The sequence below is a fragment of the Cydia fagiglandana genome, chromosome 15, assembly GCF_963556715.1.
Source record: "Cydia fagiglandana chromosome 15, ilCydFagi1.1, whole genome shotgun sequence".
NCBI classification, from domain to species: domain Eukaryota; kingdom Metazoa; phylum Arthropoda; class Insecta; order Lepidoptera; family Tortricidae; genus Cydia; species Cydia fagiglandana.
The window spans coordinates 397035-410107 of NC_085946.1; the positions used below are offsets into that span (position 1 = coordinate 397035).

At 35.5% G+C, this 13073-nt stretch overlaps 2 protein-coding genes across 2 annotated transcripts in view; one reads left to right on the forward strand and one right to left on the reverse strand.

Annotated features, from left to right (window-relative positions):
• Positions 1 to 147: 147 nt before the first annotated feature.
• Positions 148 to 2019, reverse strand: LOC134671160 (uncharacterized). The gene has a single exon (XM_063528930.1). It carries the CDS (start codon positions 1821 to 1823, stop codon positions 1035 to 1037), a length of 789 nt encoding a protein of 262 aa, XP_063385000.1. The 5' UTR covers positions 1824 to 2019; the 3' UTR covers positions 148 to 1034.
• Positions 2020 to 4529: 2510 nt separating this feature from the next.
• The window catches only part of LOC134671184 (echinoderm microtubule-associated protein-like 2), an 87236-nt gene continuing 78692 nt past the window's right edge, over positions 4530 to 13073 (forward strand). Inside the window, exon 1 of the mRNA XM_063528968.1 lies at positions 4530 to 4798. The gene's annotated coding sequence lies outside the window, so the exon portion shown is untranslated. The remainder of the gene's footprint in view (positions 4799 to 13073) is intronic.

A 13073-nucleotide genomic window follows, 5' to 3' on the forward strand; every position in this document is an offset into this window, starting at 1 on the left:
AGTAGACCGCGGGGGACTGAGAAACCACTTGACATTCCAGATCGCTTTTAATATATATGGCAACACCGCCTCCCCTAACTATGCTACCGCCATTACCGTCTCTAGTGCCAGTTCGGTCATTTCGAAATAAACGGTAACCCGGCAATGGGTAGAGAGTAGACGGCAATGAGGGCTTGAGCCACGATTCGGAAATAAGGATTGCGTGTATGTTTTTAACGTCAAAAGTTGCTAACAAATCAGGAAAGTGTGCCGGAATACTTTGAGCGTTAATGTGTACAATGTTAAAGCGCTTACCCGCTGAATCGAAGGTAACGTGCAAACGCTCATTTAAATCCGGCAAATCAGACGCATCGCTAAAAGAATCGTAAAGGCTAGACGAAGATAAGGAGAAGAATTCGCTGTCCAGGCTTATATCCAGAACATCAGACATTTGCGGTAAGTAAAACAAACTAATATAAAATATATAAATAAAACAATATTCCTAAACTAACGATATATAACTATACTTAAAATGTAAATATTTAGTTGCATGCGAAAATACTACGCCTAAACTCCACAATTCACCTCAAATACTCGCCAGCAGCTGGTTTACATAACGAATAAAATAATTAAAGCTACTAAATATACTGAATATGCGTTCTGAGTATGAGTGTTAATTAAGTAGTTGAATACAGTCACACAAAAATTTTAACACAATAGAACAGATACGTAAATTGAAAAACGACATACAAAACAAAACAATAGTGAGAAACGGAACGTAACTTGTCAAAATGACACTAGTGAAGTGACAATGACGTTAGTGACACTTACAAACTCCCCGCAAACAAAATAACAAAATTTATCGCCCAACCTTCAATATAATTATGTTACAATGCAAATTAAAATAAATGTGACGTATTATCCGGTACAAGTTGAACTTTGCAAGTATTTGCTGAGTAAAGGTGCTCACATGGCAGAGTGAAAGTTGATAACAGAGCAAATCAGCTATAACAATGAGGAACCGCAAATATCACTGTACTACCAGCGTTGAGGCTTCATTTCCGCGTGCCTCGATTTGGAAGAACCCTGCGTGCTGCAGCTGCGGAAGTTGCGTTGGCAGCGTTAGGCAGCACGGGTTCACCGCTGGCCTCTGCACCAACACTCGCAGTGGACTTTAGGGCGGCCCCATTGGCATCAGAGGGCAAGGGCAGTGCACGAAGCTCGTCCATAGTTGTTATTTTATGTCGTGAACCATCTGGGCATACTACAACAATCCGGCCATCGCTGGTCCAACTACCTTTGACTCCGTAGATACGCCTGGCCTCAAGAAACACAGCATGCCGGGTATTTGTTAGAAACTCTGATAAAGTGAAGCCAGACCCTTTAAGGAGCTTCTTGGCAGCCCACACAACATCCCGGGTTCTGGAGCAGGAAAATTTGATTAATATTGCCCTAGGTTTGGAAGCTGCTTTGTTCTTACCAAGTCGGTGGCAACTAACAAATGAGTTAGTTGTGATGTCACTCAGCTGAAGCCTATTTTGACAAATGTCTGTCACTTTAGATGGGGCTATCTCACCCTCAGCCTCCGGGACTCCGTGTAGCAATAATATTCCAGCCCGAGAGCGCGTCTCCATCTCCTCCAAAGTCTTCAAGACTATATCCATTTGATTCTGCAGGCCCGAGACCATTTTTCCTATAAAATCTTTGAAGCTGTTGAAGTCGTCCCGGACAGCTGGAGGTGCTGGTGCCTGAGTGGAAATGGAGTTCTCAAAAGTAGCCATCCGTGAATTGAAAAGTTCCTTCATACTGTTCATTTCCTTTTGGAGTTTTGACAGGAGATCCATTATTGTTTGTGTTGTGCTTGACAGTGACTTGCAGTTATGTGCTTATGTGCGAGAATATTGTAGAGAAAACAGCTGCTGACTGCACTGAGGTGAGGTATTAACACATTTGAAACTTTTTGTGTTCAAAACTGTAGTCTAATAATTTTAATAAAATAAAATTCGCCAGCAAAATTCAAATACGTGTCTCTACTTCGCCTACCCGTTTTTTTTTTTTTTTTTGCCTTGCCCTTTAACTTCTCAAATAAATTTAACTTCGCACTGAATGATGACATCGTACGGGGCTTAAAGCCCCCGTAACGCAGTGAACGTGTTAAAGTCACATTAAAATTCCATTTTTCGAAATAGAGATTTCAACATTTAACTTTGCAAAAGTAGATAATTGAAATATTCTAAAAGCAATAAAAATAAATTAGGTTAGATTCGAGCTACAATGACATTAGTTTGGGTTCAAGGCAAGGTTGCAGGGCCTCAACAAGGGAAAAAAGGGGGAGGGACTGTTGGCCTGGCTCAGTGAGCCAGAACTGACCCACTTATCCCTACTACTGCCGTAAGCAGGTAATTAATTCCCAATGTATTAAGTTTAGGTTTAATAAATTATAAATATATTTTATTAATAACATAATAATATACAAATATGTATAAGCATAAAGTAATAAATAAGCCTATAGCTATTAATAATGTCCGTAATCTGTATAATCTCAAAATACGGATCCCTCGTATGTGGATGCTGCTTACATAATCTCGTCTGTCAAGGTGTTTCGGCAGGAAAGACCTTGGCAGACTTATAAATTCCTGAAATGAGGGTTCATACCTACCGACTAGAATTGGTTTCATGGTGGTATCAGATGGGTTACTGTACGGTAACCGATGGTCATCTTGCTTATAATCTCGTCTGCCAAGGTGTTTCGGCAGGAAAAACCTTGGCAGACTTATATATTTCTAAAATGGTGGTTCATACCTACCGACTGGAATTGGTTTCATGGTGGTATCAGATGGGTTAGTGTAGGGTAACCGATGCCGACCTTGCTTACATAATCTCGTCTGCCGTGGTGTTACGGCAGGAAAAGCCTTGGCAGACTTGTATATTCGTGAAATGAGGGTTCATACCTACCGACTGGAATTGGTTTCATGGCGGTATCAGATGGGTTAGTGTACGGTAACCGATGGTCATCTTGTTTATAATCTCGTCTGCCAAGGTGTTTCGGCAGGAAAAACCTTGGCAGACTTATATATTCCTAAAATGGGGGTTCGTACCTACCGACTGGAATTGGTTTCATGGTGGTATCAGATGGGTTAGTGTAGGGTAACCGATGCCGACCTTGCTTACATAATCTCGTCTGCCAAGGTGTTTCGGCAGGAAAAGCCTTGGCAGACTTATATATTCCTGACATGAGGGTTCATACCTACCGACTGGAATTGGTTTCATGGTGGTATCAGATGGGTTAAATTAGGGGTCCCGTTGGCCACCTTTGAGAGCGTCTGCCAAGCACTTCCGGCAAAAAAAACACTGGCAGACTTCGCTTTTATGTGTCTACATGTAAATTTCTAACTGCTGCCATAACTATTATTTCGGTATCAGATGGGTTAAATCAGCCCCCTTTTTTCGCACCGGAAGTGGCCTTCTTTTTCGTACTTTCGGCAAGTTCCGCCGTGGCAGACTATCGAATTCGGACTTAGCATCACTTTTATGGGAAACCATTGTGCATTTCATCGTGGTATCAAGTCGGTTAGAAAATTTGCGGCCGGCTCTTCTACTACAGTTATTTTACATTTCTCAACATATGTCAAATTGAACAGAAATTATACCTTATTAATTATCGGTTATTAATTTTTTAGAGCACGAAAATGTTATTATACAAATTACGTAGGCATATTGTTTTAAGTAAGTATGTATTTAAAGTTATATATGTACCTAAATTATAGATAGCTGGGAGCGCTAGGAGGCCTTAGGAGCTAGGAAGATGATGACTTATTCCCAGTTCAGGTAGTTCTTGCTGAAAGTAAGCAAGTGGTTGTTTGTGTCACCTACCAAATATACATGTATGAATTAGGAAAAGAATTTATTTACATACAATCTAATTATATATAGTGGTACTACTAAAAAAAATATTACATGTATGAATTGTATGATGACAAATTAACTTTATAGGTACATTCACCAGAATAAAGTAAATTTTGAGTAGTTAATTGTAATAAAGCCATAGACCTAGTATTACATATATGAGCTATACGCGTGCCTCCGTGAGGGACAAAACATATTATACAACAAAGCGACAATATTAAAAACACGTTTTAACATTCCTGACAACATGCCAAAAACAATCTACGTAATTCGGTTGGGTTATTTGTTGTCCACCATAAACCATACAAAATATTTGGTGGGGAACAAACAAAAAGTGAGACTGTGACAAGGACAAGCAATAATGTACCGCTGACTCTGCTACTCCTACTGAAATTTCCATCAGTGCATCTCGTTTGGTCATTTGGCCCGTCTCCCGTGTCATCTCTATATTATTGTACCTCTATGAATAAGGCATAATAATCGATACGCTAATTTTTGAACTCAAATTACAAAAGAAGTTTGGGCATTTCCTATATTGACGTTCTACGAAATTTCCATCCTTGAACCTTGCAACACCGGATTCTGTGACAATACCTGTTCGACCGCTTCGTCCGTGGCCGCAACGCGCGGCGCGGCGCTAGTTTCGCTTCTAACGTCGAGTTGAGAGGCTGTCACTGCGCTGTCGTGGCCGTCACCAAACTTTACGTAAATAAATAACATTTGCGTTTTACGCTAAAACGGGATTGTTTTCGCTAATCAGTGATAGTGTTTGTGTATGAAGTGGGAATAAATTAGTGTTTTACAAGTTTAGTGTTGTTTTGTAGTGGATTTACGAGGAAATCGCTAAGCAAAGTTGTAACGGAACCCGATCGCGGCGGAGACTCGATCGACACGAGTTTTATTGGGATTCTGGGTGAGTATTCGCTGTTTGACGCCCATGACCGAGAATTTTGTCTTGGAGAGTTTATGGGTTTGGCCGTTTATTTTGAATTCGTTGGAGATTTAAAATAACTGCTTTTTTGGGGTAGGTGGTAGGTAGGTGTGTTAACTCCTTAGCTTTATGATTAAACTTAATGCCTTAACTATTTTACATTACTCATTGACCTCAATGTCTACCAGTTATCTAGGTACTAGTCAACATTCATGCAAACCAGCTGGCAGACTTGGTACAGTTGGTACCCAGGTTTCCTAGCTGAAGTTCGCTATCTGCTATATTTCGAGTAACCGAGTAAGTACCTATAGATGCAGTTACCCAACACGAAAGTCCTTTAGGGATTTGGAACACCTACTTGCCTATATTTTTATAAAATGTATTTCTAACTGGCGTTATGGCTACGTAAAATATTGATTACGTAGGTACGAAGTATTTGATAACAGGCGTATCATCTGATAAGGGAACTAACTAATAACAGAATGTTTACAAAGCATGTACCTACTACGTATAAATAGTCCAAACCATATTAAATCTACTTAATCCTCTATTTCACGTGTTTACCTGTTGCTATTGATACCCTATGAATATCAAAGCAATATGAACCAGAACTACCGGATACTAAGGGCACGTTTATACACTAAGCCCGTGCATTTGCGCTGCGCTGGGCATTATTTGTTAGTGTAAATTTCAAATTACATAAATTCTCAGATCAGAGCGATTACTCTGAAACAACTTTCATGCCGTTTAGTTTAGACGGTAACATGAGCGACATGGGACAGACTATCAACTCGTATCTATGCATCTTGGTTACTGATTACCTAATTAATTAATTAATCATCTATTACAAGCCCTTCACTTTTCGAGCGACACGAGATGAGGTTCCGCCACTTCCGCTTTTCTTATATAATTATGTCCGATTTATGGAAAATGGGGCATTTCCGTTCAGAATTTTAGTAACGAGTACGTACCTACTTAATACAAAAATATACGTAATAGGCTTCTAATCGAAGCCTTCTTGCCTTACGTCTCAACTAATTACTTACGCCCACTTGCACCATTCCACTAACCAGGGGTTGACCGGATAAACCTGGAGTTGCCATGGTTACCAGTACAATTTGACACTAGGTTAACGGTTTAACCGCTTAATCCCGGGTTAGTGGGGTGGTGCAAGTGGGCCTTAGTGTCCCGTACACACACATTTTAATATTTCGTGTATCAAAATTAATTTCTCAGTGTTTTAAGGCTAACTTCAAATTCTTCAGATACCTTATTCGCATTATTACGGGACAGTGGTAGACAAATTCGTGGATGCCCCGAAAGCGAATGACCCGAAACATGCCGGCCGTAAACATGAACCAAAGTGGTAAAGACGAAGGCCTGGCTACAGTGGCTACGGCTCTCGGGTCATAGGTTTGAAGACAACGTAAAATTAAATGAAAATCCTTTATTAGTTTAACTTGCTCTAATCGTAAGGCATGGATAGGCTAGGCTAGCGGGTATAACTGGAGTAGAACCTGCCACCGTACCTGTTTGGGGTCAACCACCGGCCGTACACGTCTAGCTAGGATTATACATCCTGCTTACATACTTACATATTATACTATTAAGTAGGTATGAGCGACCCGCAATTCTTCTCAATCCGTACGTTTTTGGGAAATAATTTGATGATCGTACGTTCTTGGGTCAAATCCCAAATCAATAGTAGCGGATCAGACTACGCGTCAAAAGTATATTTTCCTTTCTCTAATAGCTCAGCGAAAAGTGATAGAACTCTGATGTATGTAGAACTTTTACATTTGTTTATTGTTACGTAAGGGTGGAGTGGCCAATCACTATAGCAGTCACCAGTGTTGGCCGAACGTTAATGCAATTGACCATTAAAAATTAACCATTGAAAAGGTTAATTGCCATTAGCCATTAACCATTGAAGGAAAATTAATTATCAATTGCATTGAACATCAATTTGCATTAATGTTAATTTATTACGAACCACTAACAATTAAAAAGAATTAATGGTTATTGCTTTACAAACCATTAAAAACTAAAACAATTTTTAATGAAAATTAAACATGTGATTGATAATTAACAATTAACAAGAATAAATATCGTAATTTTATAAAGACGTCCAAGATTTATTTAATTTAATCAATTTATTTTATATTTTATTTATTTTATTTATTTTATTTATTTTATTTATTTTATTTATTTTATTTATTTTATTTATTTTATTTATTTTATTTATTTTATTTATTTTATTTATTTTATTTATTTTATTTATTTTATTTATTTTATTTATTTTATTTATTTTATTTATTTTATTTATTTTATTTATTTTATTTATTTTATTTATTTTATTTATTTTATTTATTTTATTTATTTTATTTATTTTATTTATTTTATTTATTTTATTTATTTTATTTATTTTATTTATTTTATTTATTTTATTTATTTTATTTATTTTATTTATTTTATTTATTTTATTTATTTTATTTATTTTATTTATTTTATTTATTTTATTTATTTTATTTATTTTATTTATTTTATTTATTTTATTTATTTTATTTATTTTATTTATTTTATTTATTTTATTTATTTTATTTATTTTATTTATTTTATTTATTTTATTTATTTTATTTATTTTATTTATTTTATTTATTTTATTTATTTTATTTATTTTATTTATTTTATTTATTTTATTTATTTTATTTATTTTATTTATTTTATTTATTTTATTTATTTTATTTATTTTATTTATTTTATTTATTTTATTTATTTTATTTATTTTATTTATTTTATTTATTTTATTTATTTTATTTATTTTATTTATTTTATTTATTTTATTTATTTTATTTATTTTATTTATTTTATTTATTTTATTTATTTTATTTATTTTATTTAATTTATTTAATTTATTTATTTTATTTATTTTATGAGCACCCATTATAACTAACAATAATGGGTGTATTCCCATTTGTCCCCACGGGGAACATATAGGAAATATATGTGCAGTTTGCATATAAATTATTCCCATTTTTCCCCACTTTATTGGTGTGGGGACAAATGGGAACACATCATTATCCGATATTTTCCCGTTTGTTCCCGCCTGGAGCAGATGGAATAAGCGCTTCATATAAATGAATAAATCCCATTTGTCCCCGTTTCCCATTTGTCTCCAACTCACATATGACAGGGACAAATAAAAATACACCAATAATGAGTGTATTCCCATTTAATAGTTTCAAGCAAAATTAACATTAATTATTAGTTTATGAAAAAAATATTTAATTCCATTAAACGTTAATGCAATTGAGAGTAATTCTAATTAATTTTTTGAAACTTTAATGCCATTAAATAGGCAATTAGATTGACAATCAATGTAATTAAATGTCTCAAGATTCAATTCTAACTAACTTTAATTAAATTGATGCGTAATGCAATTGATTAATTGCGGAATTAATGGTTAATGCAATTGATTAATTGTTAATTAGAATTAACCATTACGGCCAACACTGGCAGTCACCCTATTACTTAATTCTGACCGTACCCTCATAGTTTTATTTTGACTGGCGGCGGCGAAGCGTTGATAGTTTTCTGAGTGCTTAACCGTGGGACTTCCAAAACGGGGGCCACGTATGACGTATTACATATTTGATAGGTATTTTACTATAGCTTTTCAATTATAAATTTGAAATTCCAGCGCTTTCAGCGGTAGAAAAGCAGTTGCTGTAGCCAAAAAACCGGGCAAGTGCGAGTCGGACTCGCGCACGAAGGGTTCCGTACCATAATGCAAAAAAAACTAAAACAAAAAAAAGCAAAAATAAAACGGTCACCCATCCAAGTACTGACCACTCCCGACGTTGCTTAACTTTGGTCAAAAATCACGTTTGTTGTATGGGAGCCCCATTTAAATCTTTATTTTATTCTGTTTTTAGTATTTGTTGGTATAGCGGCAACAGAAATACATCATCTGTGAAAATTTCAACTGTCTAGCTATCACGGTTCGTGAGCTACAGCCTGGTGACAGACGGACGGACGGACGGACGGACAGCGAAGTCTTAGTAATAGGCTCCCGTTTTACCCATTGGGTACGGAACCCTAAAAACGACTAGGAGATGATGATAGCTTTTCAGTAAAGGAGAACATTGTGAGGGAACGTTTTTTCCATCTTCGAACAAATTTAAAGTGAAGTCACTTCGATGTAATCGATTCGCATCTTTTTCCTCAATGCCTATGTTACAAGCTATGTCATGTCCATGTCAAACAAAATAAAGAAACAGCTTACAGCACGCAACGCAATAAGAAATCTCGAAACTATTAAGAGGAATGACATGAAGGGAAATGTTACCCTAATAAGCATAATATCGGCTGAGTGGTTTTCTCGTGATGAATGCAATTCAGCAGAGCATTGTATTAAATGAACATGTAAATGTTGGTGAGAAGTGCACTGTGCACAGTGCAGTGCACTTCTCACCACCATGGGGTTGGCGACCGGTCACCGCTTGTCATTGTGTTGACGATGTACACTTGTTTCGTTCAACTGATGATTGTAGTTATTTGTCATTATGAAATAACAATAACAAACATGCACACATGTAAAAAGTATCGTTTTGGCAGAAATTGATGTAGTAGGTTTGTTAATATACGTTTCTTATCAAATGGTAACTAAATAACAGTAGTATTTTGGGAAACCTTTACGTAAACTAATACACAACATAACACACACTAGAAGTTAGAGTAAACGCCTTTGCCAAAAATAACACTTAAAAGCCAATCCCAGGCCCTGTTCACACGTTGATAACTACAAGACCTAAGATAAGCGATAAGAATTGCGTCAGTACAGTACTTCCTAAGACATTAATAGTTTTTTATCAATATGCCAGGCAAGGTGATCGGATTGCGAGCCAAGATAAATGTTGCGCCGAATGCGGTTGCAGTTTTTGATGCGTTTTTTATTGTTCAGTAAAATACATGGCGAAAAAGCTTTTCCTCGCGCTATCCCGGCATTTTGCTACGGCTCATGGGGTCTGAAAGCGACTACCATCTGACCTTCCAACCCACAGGGGAAACTAGGCCTTATTCGGATTAGCCCGGTTCCCTCACGATGTTTTCCTTCACTTCACCTCAATGATATTTCGTACATAAGTTCCGAAAAATTCATTAGTACAAGGCGGGGTGTGAACCCGCGACATTTGGATCAAAAGTCACACGCTCTTACCGCTAGGCCACCAATACCCCACGCCAATGACCTTCGACCTGAATCCCTTAGTTTTGTAATGTTTTTTGTAGCTTATTATATTTACAGCAACGGCTTTAAGCAATATAGTATCCCATGTCCTTCAAAATTCATTGTCTTCGAGATATTTGGCATCAACGTTGAACAATCTTAGCCTAAAACCTGGTTTTCTGGCCATAACTTTTGTGTTAAGTAGTACATTAAAACCGTTTTTCGAGACGTCAAAGACGAACCCAAATATGTAGATTTCGTACATCATGTAATAAAGATCCTTCACTGCAAATTAGATACGAAAAAAGTGTTTTTAGACACCGGTGTGAAGTTATCGGCCAAAGTTATCGGCGAACAAAAACCCGACCAAATTAAGAAGTCGAGATTTTTAATGTTTCTTTTCATCGTTAAAAAGAGCGTAAGTACATTAGTTTAAGGAAAAGTTGAATGTCATCAATTCTATTAAGAACATTTCATCATAAATTTTACTATGTAGCTGAAAAACATGCATCGTGACTGGTCGTAGAATTTTGTGCTCATCAAACAAAGAAAATCCTACTTTCTAGCCTACAAAACGCTTCAAGTCTATTATTTGTAAAAGCTATTGACAAGAGCTTTCATTTTTCTGTTAAAAAAACTTACTTTCTTTGATAATCAAAGATTTAACGATTGATAATAGTCAGCGCCCTAAAGATTCTAGACATATATTGATCAATTTGACCAACTTCCGAGTAGAAGACCACTGTCTAACTGACATCATCAGAAACTGTACATCAGAATCATTCATAAAACGCCTTCAGAACCCACTTCGCGAGCTTACTGTAGTTGCATCAGCTGAAAGAAAGTTATCGGCGGAACAATATTATATCCTTTATTAATTCAGAAAACAAAAACTTTGGCTTTGAATCTTTCATGATTTGTGAATGTAAATCAAGAGCTTTTTCTAAAGCTTTCAGAATCTATTAATCGAGGTGTACTTAGATTTTTTTTAAATGATTAATGACCAAGATCGTGGTCAAACTATTCAAAATGCAAATCACTAATTTTGACCCACTTCTAGATGAAAGACCACTTTCATTTTGACATCATCCGAAACTGTACACCAAGATCTTTCATAAAACGCCTTCAGAACCCAGTTAGCGAGCTAACTGTAGCTGCATTAGCTGAAATGAAGTTAGCGGCGGAACGATTTTGTAAACTCATTTTCAACAAAAGAAAATTACAGAATTTACATAAACTGATAATTTACATCGAGAGCTTTTATTACAAGCTTTCAGAATCCACCAATCTAGGTATTCTAAGTATTTTATTTAAATAATTCATTGCAGAGTCAATGGCTGAAATATTCCAAATACACATAATTAATTTTGACCCACTTCTAGTCGAAAGACCACTTTCATTTTGACAATATTCGAAACTGTACATCAAGATCTTTCATGAAACACCTTCAGAACCCACTTCGCGAGCTTACTGTAGTTGCATCAGCTGAAAGAAAGTTATCGGCGGAACAATATTATGTACATTATTAATTCAGAAAAAAAAAACTCTGAATCTCACAAGAGTTGTGAATGTAAATCAAGAGCTTTTTCATAAAGTTTTCAGAATCTAATGTTTTAGGTGTTCTAAGATTTATTTTTTAAATAATTTATGACCAAGTCCGTGGCCAAAATATTCCAAATGAACATCACTAATTTTGACCCACTTCTAGATGAAAGACCACTTTCATTTTGACATCATCCGAAACTTTACACCAAGATCTTTCATAAAACGCCTTCAGAACCAAGTTAGCGAGCTAACTGTAGCTGCATTAGCTAAAATGAAATTAGCGGCGGAACGATTTTGTAAACTCATTTTCAAGAAAAGAAAATTACATAACTTACATAAACCGATAATTTACATCGAGAGCTTTAATTTTAAGCTTTCAGAATCCACCAATCTAGGTATTCTAAGTATTTTATTTAAATAATTCATTGCAGAGTCAATGGCCGAGATATTCCAAATATCTACACATAACTAATTTTGACCCACTTCTAGTCGAAAGACCACTTTCATTTTGACAACATTCGAAACTGTACATCAAGATCTTTCATGAAACACCTTCAGAACCCACTTCGCGAGCTTACTGTAGTCGCATCAGCTGAAAGAAAGTTATCGGCGGAACAATATTATATCCTTTATTAATTCAGAAAAAAAAATAACTTTGGCTTTGAATCTTTCATGATTTGTGAATGTAAATCAAGAGCTTTTTCTAAAGCTTTCAGAATCTATTAACCTCGGTGTTCCAAATTTTTTTTTTTAATAATTTATAACCAAGTCCGTGACCAAAATATTATAAATGCACATCACTAATTTTGACCCACTTCTAGATGAAAGACCACTTTCATTTTGACATCATCCGAAACTTTACACCAAGATCTTTCATAAAACACCTTCAGAACCCAGTTAGTAAGCTAACTGTAGCTGCATCAGCTGAAATAAAGTTATCGGCGGAACAATATTATATCCTTTGTTAATTCAGAAAAAAAACTGAATCTTTCATGATTTGTGAATGTAAATCAAGAGCTTTTTCTAAAGCTTTCAGAATCTATTAATCGAGGTGTACTTAGATTTTTTTTAAATGATTAATGACCAAGATCGTGGTCAAACTATTCAAAATGCAAATCACTAATTTTGACCCACTTCTAGATGAAAGACCACTTTCATTTTGACATCATCCGAAACTGTACACCAAGATCTTTCATAAAACGCCTTCAGAACCCAGTTAGCGAGCTAACTGTAGCTGCATTAGCTGAAATGAAGTTAGCGGCGGAACGATTTTGTAAACTCATTTTCAACAAAAGAAAATTACATAATTTACATAAACTGATAATTTACATCGAGAGCTTTTATTATAAGCTTTCAGAATCCACCAATCTAGGTATTCTAAGTATTTTATTTAAATAATTCATTGCAGAGTCAATGGCTGAAATATTCCAAATACACATAATTAATTTTGACCCACTTCTAGTCGAAAGACCACTTTCATTTTGA

Bases quoted from the DNA above. Each gene is read 5' to 3' on its own strand.
- LOC134671160 (XM_063528930.1), bottom strand. From the start codon at position 1,823: ATGGATCTCCTGTCAAAACTCCAAAAGGAAATGAACAGTATGAAGGAA.